The 16,922-nt window shown below is 45.8% G+C and overlaps 2 protein-coding genes across 4 annotated transcripts in view; one reads left to right on the top strand and one right to left on the bottom strand.

The window, feature by feature from the left end:
* The first annotated feature begins 518 nt into the window (after nucleotides 1-518).
* Nucleotides 519-16,870, top strand: SLC35A1 (solute carrier family 35 member A1). Of its 2 annotated transcripts, none has more exons than NM_204513.2 (8): nucleotides 519-602; nucleotides 2,329-2,506; nucleotides 9,241-9,400; nucleotides 9,757-9,909; nucleotides 10,720-10,786; nucleotides 14,082-14,258; nucleotides 14,652-14,786; nucleotides 16,105-16,870. In NM_204513.2, exons 1-8 carry the CDS (start codon nucleotides 587-589, stop codon nucleotides 16,233-16,235), a joined length of 1,017 nt encoding a protein of 338 aa, NP_989844.2. In that variant the 5' UTR covers nucleotides 519-586; the 3' UTR covers nucleotides 16,236-16,870. The 2 variants fall into 2 exon arrangements, with proteins under 2 accessions (NP_989844.2, XP_015140083.1); XM_015284597.4 differs by lacking the exon at nucleotides 519-602 and adding an exon at nucleotides 710-877.
* The window catches only part of RARS2 (arginyl-tRNA synthetase 2, mitochondrial), a 39,291-nt gene continuing 33,144 nt past the window's right edge, over nucleotides 10,776-16,922 (bottom strand). The window contains exon 21 of one of the 2 annotated variants that reach the window (XM_015284618.4): nucleotides 10,776-13,335. The gene's annotated coding sequence lies outside the window, so the exon portion shown is untranslated. Of the gene's footprint in view, nucleotides 13,336-14,599; nucleotides 15,346-16,922 lie in introns of those variants that run through there. The other variant, XM_015284617.4, reaches the window with a different exon arrangement.

Genomic DNA, 16,922 nt, shown 5'->3' with positions numbered 1-16,922 from the left:
CACAGTAGAGGTAAAACCAGCAAGATGGAGTCTCCCTATGTCCCCGGGCTGCTCATTAATGTCTTCCCATGCCATAGGCCTCATGAGTGTAGGCACATGCAAGGAGCTGGAGCTCTGCGGGGTGCTGCGAGGTCTCCACTCATTTCTGTGGGCTGACATCGGCTGGGAGGTGTGCAGGTGGGCCCACGGGAACCAACCAGATCCCGGGGCATCTCTTTTAGCTCTCTTTCGTTGCTTCATGTCGTACTGCGCGTCGCTGGATGTCCGCCTGTTTCCATTGGTTCTCATTTGCTTTGTACGTTTTATCTTCAAGCTCTTGCTTTGAACCAACGAAGAGGTACTTTAAGAATAGATAACGTTCATTTATATAAAATTGATGATCGAAATCCCTCCTTCTGCCCGCCCGCCGCTCCCGTGTGCCGCTGTCCCCGCCGGTGGACTTTCTGCCCAAGCGGAGCCTCCGCCTCTATGGTAGAACGCGGAGGGGCGGGGCGCTCTAGGCGGCCGAGCGGCTCTCTATGGTGAATGGGAGGAGCGGCGGGGCGCGGCGGGCAGCTGCTGCCCGGCGGCTCTTCCTGCCGGCACCATGTCGCCTCCGAAGGGTGAGCGGGGCGCGGGGCGCGAGCTGCGGGGTACCCTGGCTCGAGGTGGGGGAGGAGGAGGGGGCCAACCCCGTCCTCGCGAGACGAAGCGCGACCCGCGTCTCGGCGAGGAGGGGCACGGGAGGGCCGGGCGCTCTCGGGCGGGCGGCACGGCTCCGCTCGGCGCTTTCCCCGCGTCCGGGAGAGAGGCAGCGGCCTCGCCCGAGCCTCGGGGTTCGGCTGAGGGACGGCCCGGCCGGCCGTGTGGGAGCGTTCTGCCGGAGCACCCTGCTGAGGTAACGTGAGGCTGCCCGGTGCCGTCGGCTCAGGGCGTCCCGCTGCGCTTGGTTTCAGCGAGTAGTCCGCAAACTGTTATTTTTTTAGAGCGGCTTTTATAGGGAAACGCTACATTTAACATGAGTTCACCGCTGCGTAGGCTTAGATCCTAGAGGCGTAAAAATAAAAGAAGTGCAAAGAGTCCAGCCGTCGGTGTCAGCGCTATTTCGGAGGAGCGCTGTGAGGAGCACGCGTGTGTTGTCAGCTGTGCCGCGTGTGGCGGTGCAGGCGCGGCCGGACGGGTGACTTCTTGTCCCCGGCGCGGGTCAGCCCTCAGCCCGTCCTCCTGGCGCTGCTGGGCCCAGTCTAATCTGCTGTGCCTCTCAGATGTGGTTGCTGACGTGGGGGAGACCGTATCTGTAAGGAAGCAGCTGATTTAAGCGATTGTTGGAGCGGGAGACGTTAACTGTACCTCGCAGAAGTGTTATGATGAACCACGTTGGCTGTGGTGGGTTCAGGAGTTCATCCCCTCTATGTGAACAAAGCCATTACAAAGCTGCCCCCAGCCTATCCCGTGGCTCAGCTCATCAGCAGGGGAACGTAAACTTACACCAATTAAGCCACGTTTCTGTAGGATATCCAGCACGTGATGGATAATGCCCCAGCAGATGCTGCAGAAAGGCCCTCGCCCCCACGATGCCACACAGAGCAGGGAAAAATGTGCTCATTTGAACAATGATTCTGTAGTCGCACCACATTTGCAAGGTTTCTTGTGTTGGAGGTGATGCTTTCACACAGAGGAGCCCCATTTGGAGTCGGCACTGTTTTCTCTGCCATTTTCTGACACTGTAAAAACTGGCGTCATCTGGACGCAGGTAATAAATAAGTAGTCCTTGCATGGCTGAACTTAGCTGAATGGACAGAACCTCTTGTTTTCTACGGTGAGTGATTTTCCAAGAAAGCCTTTTGTATGAAGTTCTATTGCCATTCTGAGGAAATACCTCCTACAAACTTTGGTGGAAAGTAAGACAGAGGAGAGTGCTGCTGTCAGGTTTTTGAGATGCATTCCCTACTTTGCTGACGCTGAGCACTTCCCTCTCTTTGTTTTTACCAATCTGCAGCACTGTTGGTGCCTGACCCCCATACAGGACGCAGAGAGGATGGGCTGCCATTTGGCATGAGCATAGCTGAAGGGAGAGAGAGCACAGGAAGACTTAATAGATAAATTATGGTTAGTTGTGCTAGAACAAAGGGTCATTATTAGGGTAGGAGGATATCTTTTTGTCAGACATCCAGGAGTCTGAGAAGAGACTTCCAAATTGATCTTAGACTTCATACATGAAGCGCTTCAAAACATGATATTATTGTACACTGCTGCAGTAGTCCTTGGTGCAGTCCTACAGCTGTTGGATGCTCCATTTCCGTTCTTAAGCGAGGGGCATGCTGAAGTGTTGTCTTTGTTTCCTTTCAGAAAATGTCAGCCTGCTGTTCAAGCTGTACTGCCTCACAGTGATGACCCTGGTTGCTGCCACATACACCGTGGCACTGCGGTACACCAGGACGGTGGGCGCAGAGCTCTACTTTTCAACTACAGCTGTGTGCATCACTGAAGTCATCAAGCTGTTCCTCAGCGTGGGCATCTTGGCTAGGTGAGTGTGGGGATGCCAGTGGGCACGTGGAAAACCAACCCCTTCTGCTCACTTCACCTCACCTCAGTTACTGAGGTACAGCTGCGTCTGAGTGCATTATGGGTGGTCACAGTGCAAAGTCGTCTTACTGTGGGGCAGGGCTTGCGTCCTCCTCAGCTGGAAGTACTTTGTAAACAGCATGATATTCAGGTGTGTCCTGTCTGCATATTACTCGTGTGCTTTGGAATAGGTTCAAAATGTCAGCATGGGTTATCTGCAACAATCTGAGTCTTGTAGAATTTTGGTGTAGCGTGGCTGCGCCGTGGAATACTAAGTTATGTAAAATTGTCACGTTCCTACTCATAAATTTTCCCAAGCTGTGTTACAGAAGGACATCTTGTCTCTCTGTTAAGGTAGGGAGTCAAAGCTAAAAGACTACAGTGACCAGTGGGCCTTCTGTAATACCACCTGTTCATCCCTGTTGTGCCTGTGAGATGAGTTCTGCAATATCATTATGCGGTAAATTGAAAAAGTAGTTACTTTATGAACACTTTCCCTAGTAATTTCACTGCATTCTGTCATCTTGTGTTGAAAGACCTCATGGGTAATCTTTCCCTCTTCATGTCTGCCAATTTTGTTTTCATGCCTATATTGTTTTTTCTTCACTCGTATTTTCTAAGCCAGTGAGCCTTAGTTTGGTTTTCGTGTGATCATGCTAGTACCCTTCTCAACAGCTTTTCCAGTGTTACTGCGTCCCTTGAACCAAGATCCAGAGCTGCATGCAGCACTCAAGGTGTGAACGTGCTGTGGCACGATGCAGGGGAGTAGAAGTGCTCCCTGGGTTGGTGTCAGTTCCTTTCTGAAGAACCCTTGGAGCACAGCTGAGCTGTGGGATGACATGCAGGAGAGCTGCTCGCATCTTTTTTCTAAGTGCCAGTAGCGACTTTCATGATGGTTGCTCTGTTTTGAGGATGTCATCTCTTAGGATTATTTCTCTTTTTTTATAACTGAGTTTTATTTGCCATTTAAAATGGGATTGATGTTACTGACCAAGCTTTCTGAAGGTTAAAATATCTATTTTGATCTGGTCAGCTATTTATCTTTTTCTCCATGGTTAAGAGAAGGAGATGATGAACAGCACCACCACCAGTGTCCATCAGGCCTTGCTCACCTCTTCCTGGTGGGACGTCTTACTTGCTGGCTGGTCTGGACACCATCCTTTGCTGTCCAGATAACCAAGCTGGTTCTCACGTAGCAGAAGAGCTGATGAATTCTGTTTGGTGCAGTGACAAACCCTTCAGCAGCTTCTGAAAGTTCTCTTTTGGATACCACGTATAATGTAGTATGGTCAGCAATATCCTGGTCATCTCCCTTTTTAGACCACTTATGAATATGTTGAACAGTTCCAGCACAGCTTCCTGCAGTGCCTGCCTGATGACCTCCTCCAGGTTTAGAGTTCTAACCAGTTTGTCTCCTCCAAGGCAAGGTGCCTTCATAGTTTAATAGCCACTTAAATCCCTGTGTTCAGTGTGGTTGGATACATCCCACTCCCTTTTCCTTTTGAAACAGCCACAGTACACAGGATACTGGAGTGTGACTCTTGCTTTGTTCCGGCTGCAGAGTTTGTTTTCTTACACATTCTTACGCTACGCTTTTGCTGTGTTTACTTTTTGGGTTTCTCCTGCAAAGCATATTGAATGAATGAATGCCGTAAGATTGTCTGTCAGAAGGGAGGGTAATGATGGTTTAAGCTGTGTAATTATTTACTCAACTGTACTGTTATGGGAAAAGACTCCTCATATTTATTTCATGTCCAGCTGGCCATTTGGTAATTATGCTGTCCATGTTCTTGGTTGGTACATAATTTCTTAGTGATGGATAAGGAAGAGCTCATTTGCAAATAATAGTTTTAACTTTGGGTTTGGTTTTTTTTTTTTGACAACTGAGTATTCTTAATGCAGAACTAACTTCTGTTAGTATCCATTAACTGTTCCGACCTATGTTGAAAACGGAATACATTTTGTAAGTCAAATACAGGTAGATGTCTAGAATACTGAATTCAAGCTGGATCGTTTTTTATTTTATTTATTTTGCAACATACATCTTCGGACACATTGTTTTGCATTATAAGCTATACATAGAAAAGGCTTTTTAAAAATTCTTTGTTGTTGTTGTAGTAGTTAAATCTCTTCCCACGTGGCTTTTTGTACTTTGAGTCAGAGATTCTTGGTAAGGACATGCTCCAGAAAGCAAACCTACCCCAAAGATGAGCTATAATGTAGTACGTCTTCTCGTTCTCAAAAACTGCAGTGGAAAAAAAAGAACTGCTTACTGGGCATCTGTTGTTCTTCGTTGCTGAAGTTCCATGCCAGAAGTCCAAGTGGACATAAGTAGCTCTTGCTGCTGTGGTTTGACTTGGAACACAAGCTCAGCTAACTCACTGAATGTTGTTGGGAACAGAGGGAGGTGTCATTTAAATGTTACTTTCTTGTTCAACCACCTATCTTGGTATCAATGAATAGAAGAAGTCATTTCTATACAATATTTTCTGACTTAGTCTTACAGAGTGGATCTATGTATACGTAGGTGTGCTAATCATAGAATCATAGAATGGTTTGGGTTGGAAGAGACCTTTAAGATCACGTAGTTCCAACCCCCAATATAGACAGGCACACTTCCCACTAAACCAGGTTGTTCTCAGCCACATCCAGCCTGGCCTTGAATGCTTCCAGGGAGGGGGCATCCACAACCTCACTGGGCAACCTGTTCCAGTGTGTCACCACCCTCACAGTAAAGAATTTCTTCCTAATATCTAGTCTAAATCTACCCTGTTCCAGTTTAAAGCCATTTCCCCTTGTGCTGTCACTATGTGACCTCCCCAGCTTTCTTGTAGGCCCCCTTCAGGTACTGGAAGGCCACTATAAGTCTCCTCAGAGCCTTCTCTTCTCCAGGCTGAAGAGCCCCAACTCTCTCAGTCTGTCCTCATAGGGAAGGTGCTCAAGCCCTCTGGTCACCTTCATGACCATCCTCTGGACCCACTACAACAGCTCCCTATCCTTCCTGTTTTGGGGGCCCCAGAACTGGATGCAGTACTCCATGTGGGGTCTCACAAGAGTAGAGTAGAGGTGCAGAATCAAAGAATCATCATCGAATGGCCTGGATTGAAAAGGACCACAGTGATCATTTAGTTTCAGCCCCCCTGCTATGTGCAGGGTCACCAACCACCAGACCAGGCTGCCCAGAGCCTCATCCAGCCTGGCCTTGAATGCCTCCAGGGATGGGGCATCCTTGGGCAACCTGTTCCACTGCATTACCACCCTCTGTGTGGAAAAACTTCCTCCTAATATCTAACCTAAACCTCCCCTGTCTCAGTTTAAGACCATTCTCCCTTGTCCTGTCACTATCCACCCTCGTAAACAGCCGTTCCCCCTCCTGTTTATACGCTCCCTTCAAGTACTGGAAGGCCACAATGAAGTCTCCCCGGATTCTTCTCTTCTCCAAGCTAAACAAGCCCAGTTCCCTCAACCTTTCTTCGTGGGAGAGGTGCTCCAGCCCTCTGATCATCTTAGTGGCCCTCCTCTGGACCCGCTCCAAGAGCTCCACATCCTTCCTGTAGTGGGGTCCCCCCTCCCTTGACATGCTGGTCATGCTTCTCATGATGCAGCCCAGGATAGTGTTAGCGTTATGGGCTGCAAGCACACGTTGCTGGCTCATGTTGAATCTGTCATCAACCAGCAGCCCCAAATCTTTCTCCTCACGGCTGCTCTCAACCTCAGGGCTTCTCTGTCCAACCTGTATCTGTGCTTGGGATTGCCCTGACCCAGGTGCAGGACCTTGCAATTGGCCTTGTTGAACTTCATGAGGTTGGCATGGGCCCACCTCTAAAAGCCTGTTCAGGTCCCTCTGGATAGCATCACCGGTACCAACACCTATCCCTGTGGAATGCCACTCATTGCCAGCCTCCACTTGGACACTGAGCTGTTAACTGCAACCCTGCGTGTGACCATCCGACCAATTCCTTATTCAGTGAGTGGTCCATCCATCAAGTCCATTTTTCCCTAATTTGGCAATCAGGATGTCACGTGGGACAGTGTCAAATGCTTTGCATGAGTCCAGGTACGGACTTGCACCAAGGGCACGACTTGTTGGTTACCACCAATCACCTCATCTATTTTTTTCCACGTGCCTCAGGAGGGCCTTCATGAGGATCTGCTCCATGATCTTACCAGGCAGAGAGCTGAGATTGACTAGCCTGTAGTTCCCCGGATCTTCTTTTTTTCCCTTCTTGAAAGTGGGGGCTATGTTTCTCCTTTTCCAATCAGTGGGAACTTCACCAGACTTGCCATAGCCTTTCAAATATGGTTCTTTACAACCAGATACCTGGAACAGCAGCACTTCAATCTGGCTGTACTTGGGTTGTTACCACGAGCTTTGAGTTTTCTTATCTCCTAATGCCAGGCAATATCATACATTCACTAGAGAATAAATAAACCAACAATTCTGCCTATAATGTTGGTGACTCATAACGTTTCATGCAGTTCCTTATCTGCACTCGCATGTACTCTTCCCATCTTGGTACTGCAGGCTTGAAGTACAGCTTGTCTGTAAATCTTTCTGCCAGTGGTTGTCCTTGTGGCCAGGCATGTCTTGCAAAGGACAGCTTTGTGACACGCTCAGTGCAAGTCTGTCCCAGGCAAAGTTTCCCGTTCAGTTATGAAGGAGCTTTGCAGGAGACCTTGCTTGTGCAGTGGGAGTGTACAAAGTCATGCTCACCTCTCTTTGGAAAGTGTACTACCCTGGTGCTGGTTTTTGCAGCTCCTCTGTTATGGGAGAATGAGAAAGGAATCCCTTGCAGCTGCCTGTGTAAGAAGTGCTCCAGCCTATTCTCACTTACATAAATCCATACTTCTTTTTTTTCCTTTTAATGCCAGGAACAGCCAGGTTCGTCAGGAATGGAGAGTATGCAGGATTAAGGTGGCTGATGAAAGAACAAGCATAAGAAAGATAAGAAAGGTGTAGAGCTGTTGGAGCAGGTCCAGAGGGCCACAAAGATGATCAGAGGGTTGGAACACCTTTCCTGTGAAGAAAGGTTGAGGGAGCTGGGCTTGTTCAGCTTGGAGAAAAGAAGGCTTCTGTGAGACCTCATTGCAGCCTGCCAGTACTTGAGGGGAGCTTATGAACAGAAGGGAAATCAATGTTTTACATGGACAGATAGTGACAGGACAAGTGGGAGTGGCTTTAGACTAAAAGAGGGGAGATTAGGAGGGCAGTGAGGTGCTGGCAAGGATGCCCATAGAAGCTGTGGGTGCCCCATCCCTGGAGGCGCTCAAGGCCAGGTTGGATGGGGTCCTGGGCAGCCTGAGCTGGTGGGGGGCAGCCCTGCCCATGGCAGGGGGTTGGAACTGGCTGGGCTTTAAGGTGCTTTCCAACCCTAGCTGTTCTGTGATTCTATGATTTCATGAACCTGGAACACACAGATTTTACATGGTTGGAGTTTGGAGCAGGTAGATGCTGAGTGTGTGTGAGAAGAAAGAATTTGGAACATGAGTGGAACTGGGGAGCTGGGCTTTTGGGGTGCTGAGGAGAGTGCGAGCCATTTGTTCTTATGTGTGTGTAAGGGAAGCAAAAGGAGTGTTAAATTTAAGAGCGGTACAAGGATTCAAGTTGAAAGGCCTGTGGTATAGTTAGGGTGAAGCAGAAGTGATTTTGGATGTTGATATTTATCCGTGGCAAATGGGAGAAGAATGGCAAACAGGAAGTGTGGGGCTTAGGAGAGCTGAGAACTGGAGGCAGTGAGCTGCGGTGACAAGGAAGAAGGAAAAGCCATGCTCTTGTGCAACTAATAAGGAAGAAGTAGTGATGCAGAGGGCAGTCTTCCAGCAGGCTGAGGAACAAGCTGCAGAAATGGGCAGCCACAAAACGTGACCCTTTCTTCCCTGTTGCCTGCAGTGCAGTAGGGAGCTGCACACCCTGCCCTGCCTGATCAGGTCGCGTGTGCAGGTGGGTGCAGCTCTGGCTGCTCTCTCAGCGTAAGTGAGGAGAGGAGACCGAGGCTGGCTGAGGAGTGAGGGGTGCTTCACCACGGAGTACAAGGAAGGGTATAATCCTTTTCTTTTGCTGTACAGCGAGGTCCATTTTAAAGTGGATGTGGAAAACTGCAGACACATGACGTGACAAACAAAAATTAATAGAGCTTCCAAAAAGGGGTCTCAGCCTTCTGTCCCACTGCCCGTATACTTAGATACTTATTCCACTGCTTACAGTGGCTGTTGTGCCAGATGTTACAAGTTAATGCATTTAACCTGATTTCAGAATGGAGTCTTCACTTTTACTAGTTTTCTTCTTGTAAGTAACCTTTACGACTGTTTATGAGGGTGGATAGTGATAGGACAAGGGGGAATGGTCTTAAACTGAGAGAGGGGAGGTTTAGGTTGGATATTAGGAGGAAATTTTTCACCAAGAGGGTGGTGCCACACTGGAACAGGTTGCCCAAGGAGGTTGTGGATGCCCCATCCCTGGAGGCATTCAAGGCCAGGCTGGATGTGGCTCTGGGCAGCCTGGTCTGGTGGTTGGCGACCCTGCACGTAGTCGGGGGATTGAAACTAAATGATCACTGTGGTCCTTTTCAACCCAGGCCATTCTATGATAACCTCACAATTTTTGCTCAGTCTTCCCGACAGACTTCTTGGTTTGATTTCTGATTTCAGATGTGTGCCTAGGATAGCCCTCAGTTATACTCTTATTTCCTTTTGCAGAGAATCGGGAAGTCTGGCAAGGTTAATAACATCTTTAAAAGAAAATGTCTTTGGAAGTCCCAAGGAATTGCTAAAATTAAGTGTTCCATCTTTGGTGTACGCTGTCCAAAACAATATGGCTTTTGTGGCTCTTAGCAACTTGGATGCAGCAGTCTACCAGGTAATGCGCATTGTCATAAGCAGCTGCTCTACAAATCCATTTGTCTTTACAGTGTCATGAGGTGTGAGTGTGAGCTGTCTGTCTGCCTGGCACCCAGAGCTGTGTTCATCCTTAAAAAGGCTAAACTAAAAGCTGAACGGTGCTGTGCTGCATTCAGAGCACACTATTGCAGTGCTAACCCACCCACTGGAGGAGTCATTTCCAGTTCACATTGTTGTTGTTGGAAATAGTACAAAACCCCACAGGTCTGTGGGGAATCAACAAATATAAAATTTCATTTTGTGGTTCCTGTTGTATTGTCTTGCTTTGGGGGAGCTTATGAAACCAAATGCTGTATGCTGTGTTCCCATCTGCAGGTGACGTACCAGTTAAAGATCCCCTGCACGGCGTTATGTACAGTCCTCATGCTGAACCGCACCCTCAGCAAACTGCAGTGGTTCTCTGTCTTCATGCTGTGTGGCGGCGTTATACTTGTTCAGTGGAAGCCTGCTCAGGCTACCAAAGTGCAGGTAAGAGCTGCCATTTTGCCACTTCATGTTGAAGAATAAACTGCCTTCTTATGCTCTGTGCGTCACCTTACATCACTTTGGAATCAAAGCAGTGTCTGTTACATTCCACCCACCGGTATCCAGTTCCTCTTTCCAGCCACCTCCTCCAGAACATTAACACTAGTTTGATCATTTGCTGGGAACCAGTGCAGACAGGCTTGTGGTACTGCTCCAGTTACGCTTGTTGGAAAGGCAAGTGATTGCTACAATTAGTGTAAGTTACCATCATCATCATCCGTCTAATGGCAGTGCACCATCAGAAGAGTATCTGAGCAGTGCTGTTTGCAGCACTTAGCCCTGGCAGCATTGTAATTGTTGGAGAAGAGAGCTTGGAATCGAAGCCCTCGTGGAGTTAGGAATGAAACTCCAGTGCCTTTTGGGTGTGGGTATGTCATTTAGCACACCCTGCAGGGACACTGACCTAATCTCTCCGAGGAAGAAACAAGTGTCTTCTGTTCTGTAGGTCTTAGTTGGTCATCAGCATGAGTGGGAAGGGCAGTGTGTGCTGTTGTAAAGTCCGGGCACAGCCAAGTAACCGTGCCTCTGAGCACTGACAGGGTTGTGAAAGTACCCGTGGAAAATGAAACTCCACTGTTAATGTGCCATGATTACACCGAGCTAATATGGAGGGCAGCTCGGGCTAGTCAAATACATCTTGTACTGCAATCAAATACAAGCAGTTTTGCTGTATTTAATGAAATAGCTCTGGAATGGATTATTGTAGATTACTGAAGTGTTCCATCCTTTTTAAAATAACGGTTGATGTTGCAGGTGGAGCAGAATCCATGGCTAGGGTTTGGGGCCATAACTATTGCTGTACTCTGTTCGGGATTTGCAGGTAAAGTATTATTTCCGCACACAGTTCTTATAGACGTGTTTGGATAATTCATGGTATTTAAACCAGATGTTCTCTGTTATGTACGTTCTGCATCAATAGGACACTCAGGAATGGCATCGTTTGCATTGTGTGCATTCTGTGTTGACAGGACATGTAGGAATGGCACAAAGCCACACCACGGGAGGGTGAGAATGGGCAGTAGGAAAAATTCTTTTGCTGTGATGGTGACCAGACACTGGAACAGGCTTCCTAGCAAGGTGCTTCATGCCCCATGGCTGTCAAGTGTTCTGGAGGCTTTTGGATAACGCCCTTGTTAATGGGCTTTAACTTTCAGTTAGCTCTGAAGTGGCCAACTGTTCTGTTCTCCTGTACTCTACTCTGTAAGCTATCTTTGCTGGTTATAAGATAAATCAGAACTTTATTCCCTCTGCCTGTAATTACCTTGCAGTACTTGCATTACTTACAAACCAGGCTCGTGACATGATTACTCCAGCTGCAGAAACAAATGGCTAGGAGCACACGCTACTGGTTTTATGTGATGCAACTTAGAAGGCTGGTTTGAAAGCAGAAGATCCTTTCAAATGCTTAGAATAATATGAAGGGGAACTCTATAATGACTCAGTCAGTACAACAAATCAGTGTTATAAACTTGGTTTCACAGCGGACAGCTCTGCTATGGTGATCAGATGAAAAACTTGCTTTTTCTTTTAGAAGAGGAACTGAGCTTCTTCCTAAATTCATCTGGAAGCTCAGCCCTCAAATACACATTGCTGTAGTTGTAGGGAGTAAATTTAAGTGAGATGAAGCACAAGTAAGGCAGAAAGGAAGATGAGTAGCAGGAGGCCTGGATAAACTGAATACTTCTGTTATGTTACTTTATTTTCAAACCACGTTTCTACTCAGAGTAGTGCAATTCTATTTGAACCTTGCCTCAGAGGTGTGTATTTTCCTGGCTGTAGATTGGATGAAGAAAACATCTCTGTTGCCATATAATCAGGCAAGAATAGTCTTGTGCTGTGCATACACGTTTGTTACTCGTGGAACCCATTCAAGCTGGAAAAGGGGAAAAGGAGGAGGGCTTCTTGTTTGGTGTCTTTTTCACTGAAATGGAAATCCTGAATTAGAAATAGCAAACAAGACTTGGTAGAGTTCAACCAACTTTATCTGGAAGACTGAAAGAGTACTAATTTCCACAGATGCTCCTAAGCCAGAAGACAGCATTCACAGTGAAGCATTCAAAGCCTTCTAACACTCTCTAGGTTTCTCTGCTGAGGTGGGTGGACAGCTGTGCCTCTCCACATTCAGACCTTTTGAAGGGCTGGTGAGGGCTGCTCTGGGGGATTTAGAGACACATATGGCTTTTTTCTCCAGCAAAAGGATTGCAGTTGGGTGTTTTGCTCACTGACAGCTGTAGCTTTGAGGCAGCAAGAAAGACAGAGGATTTCATCCATGCAGCTCCTTATGCCGTTGGGGCTTTACGTCTTTAAAACACAAGTCCTATTCAGATTCCTTTCCTCCTCTTCCTTCTCCCACCCATAATACAATTAAGTCATTTTGGCATTAAACCTTCAGTTTCGGGACTTAACATGTTGAATGTTTTATTCCAGAAAAGCCCAAAAAGTTCCGGTTTTGTCCCTCAGAGATGGAGAAAAGCTTCTTCAAACTGTTGATCCTTTGACAGTTTCCAAGCATTCAAGGACCCAGCAATGCTAGTAAAAGTGTTTTAGACACATACGCATACAAATACATGTCAGCCCCAATGACACGAAACATTACTGAGGAATAATTTTTCCTAGACAGCACTCATTCTTTCCTACACCTCAGCTAGTGCAGCGGTCTGACATTGGCTTACATTCTATTTTCTTAGTTTATAAAATGCACAAAATATGGTTCATGCTCAGCCAAATTTCTGGTAAACTAATTATATGTGGTTATGCTCTGGAGGTGTTCTCAGCAGGCAGAAAACTCAAGGTAGACTATCCTGGGTTATTTTAAGTGCTACCATCATTAACAAAACCAGTTTTTTGTTTATCTTCTTGCTTCAACTTGGGGAAAAAAATCATACAGGGTACTTAAGTGGCTGCTTTTCTTAAAACACCTCAAGTGTAACTGTTCTAAGTTATTTATTAACCATACCGTCTCACTATACTGTATTAATTTTAATTAATTTTAATTAATTGAATTGTATTTTCCATGAGTTAAAGAGTAGCAAGACGTTCCTTGAAGCCAACTCAGTCATTTCAGGAGTTAGAGTTTATGCCCAGGGCATCTAACCTAGAGGTCTGTTCTGTGTGCTTTGTTGCTTCCATGTGTTTTCTTTGTATCATGTGACGGCTCTTGGGCAGCATTACTGTCAGTAAGCATTTAACCAGTCGGACCCACAGCAGGAAGTCATCTGAGTGGCTGAGGACATCTGAGTCCTGCGAGTGGTTGTCCATGGGATGCAAAGGAAGTTTCAGAGATGAGCAGAGCCCCGGCATGGGAGCAGTGGTGAGAGGTTGCTAGCGATGACATGTCAGATGGAGGCCTCTTAGTCTGACGTGCACCTCCTGAGTAGTGGAAAAGTAGATATGGATTTTCAGCAACGCAGAGGGTAAGGGAAAGTAATGGTGATCAGCGTGGCACTGTGACAAAGAGCTTTAGATGAGCATGAACTCAATTTCCTCAAAACCAGTCTGTAGTTCCAATTAGCAGAAAGCACAGGTTTTGGTTTGCTGTTGTAATCTTTGAAGCTGTGGTTTCAGAACATCTGCACTCTAAACTCAGGGTTTCCAAAGGAATTCTCAGTCTCTGTACTGAGACATACTGGGGTAACAGAGTTCCTTTTGTGGGTGGCTGGTTTTGGTGCTGATGGTCATGGTGTTTGTTTGATGTTTGTATGCGTGGTGTTTTGGGTTTTGTTTATGGGGTTTTATTTGTTTGTTTTTGTACTGCTAACTATTCCAGTGGGGGGAAAAATCATCCTACGCCATGCTAAAATCCATAAATAGTGTCCTGGAGATATAACACCAGGTGCCAAAGTGAAATGCAGTGGAGCTCATCAACAATTGAAGCAACTGTAAAGAGAAGCAGATCTATTTTTGATGTCATATACACATCTAAATGATCCTGCCCTGGAAACGTGTGTTAGCAGGACGTGCTGTTGGGACTTCTGCATTGGGAACTTATGTGAAATGGAAAGGTCTGTAAGGGGAGATGATTCCACCGGTCTTATCTGGCTCTGAAACACGCAGCTGTGAATCACTGAGGTTGATGCTTCACTGATCTTACTGAATTTTTATTTTTATTTTTTTAGGAGTTTATTTTGAGAAGGTATTGAAGAGTTCAGATACCTCCTTGTGGGTGAGGAATATTCAGATGTACTTATCGGGGATCGTGGTGACTTTGGTTGGCGTGTACATGTCAGATGGAGCCCAGGTTCTCGAGAAGGGGTTTTTCTATGGCTATACCTGCTTTGTCTGGCTTGTCATCTGTAAGTACCTGGTGGGTATAGGGGCATGTTACATTGTTTTGTCGCTGTATTTTAACTTACGGTATATCTGACAGTATGAACCTACAAATTCAGTCTGACCCACTGTTTATTACTATATTTTGAGGGATTTTTAAAAATAATTTCAAGAAAATTGCATTTTCTTGTTCAATTTAAAGTAGTGCTGAAAGAGCAGTCTAAATTAAGTAAGCAGTAAGCAGAGCATCTTTAGTTGAGACACGTCTGATCTACGTGCCATTGTAGGTGTGCCATTTTGCTCCACGTTAACTTACTAGTTAGGATGATGTAGACCAAGCATGGACCAGAATAAAATGAATCTCTTTAAGGGTAAACTACAGCACCTCTAGTAATGGAAACATGTTGTCTGCTTTCCAGTTCTTGCCAGTGTGGGTGGCCTCTACACTTCGGTTGTTGTGAAGTACACAGATAACATAATGAAAGGCTTTTCTGCAGCAGCAGCCATTGTTCTTTCTACTGTGGCCTCAGTCGTCCTCTTTGGTCTCCAGATAAGTAAGTGTCTTTTTGCCATTAGATTTGACTGCATGTGCCCACTGCCTTGTCAGCAGACTGTATGCAGTTCATACCAAAGCAATCATACTTATGTATTTAACTCCTTTGAATTTTCCTGTTTTTATCTTGGTCTTCTCCGGGATTGCTAATGTGCTAATATATAGTCTGTGTTGTGTTGCATAAGGTACCTGATGATCTTGCATTCATGGTTTGCTCTTTCTGAGGCACCCCATAACTTCGTGGGGAAAAGTTCTTTCCTGTTGAAGCACGCTGCTGCTTTAGCCAGCTCTGTTCTTGAATCACTTTCTGATGCAGTTTGGTTTGCACGTGGATACAGCTATTTATCTGAGGGAGCTGCTGATAAGAACTTATCCGTTCTTGTTCGTTTTATTACAGCCAGTCTCAAATTAATTCCTTAGCTATTTCAGCACAGGCTTTACCATATCCTGTTAAGTTACACATGCTGCTGCATCAGCTTCTGCCTTCTCCTTTGCTATGCCCGGTGGTGCGTGAGAGCATATCGAACAGTGCCTGGGGTCGTGACTTAGGTGGTGAATATCTGTGAGAGGAAACAGCAAATTGCTTTGGGCTCTCCCACAGCTACAGAGGAATTCTGTGTCTGATAATGCATCCGGTGACTCCTGCTTAGTCTTTCACTATGTGGTTTTTTGAGTTTCCCTACAATAATCATAATCTAGTGTTGGTATGGTACAGTGGTAGAAAAAACACTGTTCTGGTTTGGTATTAATGAGGTGGAATTTAAGGAAGGTTTGCACACGAAAACCACTGCTGACTGAAAAAGAGCACCTTAAATCAGGTGATGGAAAGCAGCTAGTTTAAGAACTCACCTGGGCTTGAACACCTTCCTGCTGTTTGGCACAAACCTGGACTGCTGGTCTTTCTTCCTGTGAAAGCCTCATTAATGGTATTTCTCAAGTGGGTCGAGATTGGAAAACGCAAAGTGTTAGCACTGCCTACATCATCACATCCACTCTGGTTTTAAGTTTATGGTAATGTAAGCCTATCAGCTTGCACCTGGAACTGCAAGAGGTGTTTCACCCTTGCTTTTCTGATCACCTCCCCGTTCTTGCTCATATGACACTAACTGAAACCTTGGGGGGGTGTTGTGAATACTTGAGAGTTTTCAGTGGCACAGTGCAATTTTAGGTCCTGTGAATTAAAAGAAAAGCATATTGTCCTGATGAGTTCTGTGCCACTTTGAGACTGTCATTCAGACACTGTAATTCACAGAGCGCAGTCTTCTGAAAGTTTCTTCTTACACACAGCTGTTTACTTAAACTGTTTTGTCTCTTTTCAGCGGTTACCTTTACCCTGGGTGCTATCCTGGTGTGCGTTTCTATTTACTTCTATGGATTACCCCGCCAAGACACCACAAAAATCCAGCCCTCAGAGACTAAAAGTTCAAAAGAGAGACTTGTTGCTGTGTAATGGCCTTGAAAATGGACAGGCAAGAAAAAAAAAAGAGGACTTTAAAAACATACAAACTGAATTTTTTCAATTAGCCTTAAGCTATTTTCGAAATGGTTTAAGGGGGATAGATTAAAAGCGGAAGTTCTTTCTTTCTGACACGTGAAGTTGGTGCCGAGGCTTCGTTACTGCTGGGAGCTGCACGGGGGTTTGATTGAAGGCATTCTTCATTCGTGCTGGACAATGAAGAGTTCCATTTGCAAGGAAAGCAGAATGAAGGAACTGAACGCTCAATTGTATATAATGTACATAATGGAGGAAAATTGGTTCTTACAGTGTATTTGATGAACTTTCTTTACCCTGTGAGGGAAAAAATGCCCTAAAGCTTCAAAAAAAAAAAAAAACCTATTAAAAAGAGCAATTACTGCCAGCATTTTTTCTTAAACCATTTGGCAGCTGCAGTGTGATTAGTCACAGGAGAGGTTTCTCTTCTGGATAATATGTATCATACGAACAAAGTACTTCACTGGTGTTCTTAGGATGATTTGTAATGCTGTTTTCTTTTATGCAGTTGACTACGAGGTGTCAGACTAGAAGATAATCTGTGCACTTTTTCTCTAAATTCTTTTTGCATAACAAAGTGGTGCTTGAAAACAGTTCCTGTAGTTCATGTTATGCTTTGATTTAATTGGAGAGTGCCAACTGTAT

The sequence above is a fragment of the Gallus gallus genome, chromosome 3 (assembly GCF_016699485.2).
Source record: "Gallus gallus isolate bGalGal1 chromosome 3, bGalGal1.mat.broiler.GRCg7b, whole genome shotgun sequence".
In the NCBI taxonomy this organism is placed as follows: Eukaryota; Metazoa; Chordata; class Aves; order Galliformes; family Phasianidae; genus Gallus; species Gallus gallus.
The sequence above is the reverse complement of the archived record's forward strand: the minus strand, read 5'-3'. Positions and strand labels throughout refer to the sequence as shown.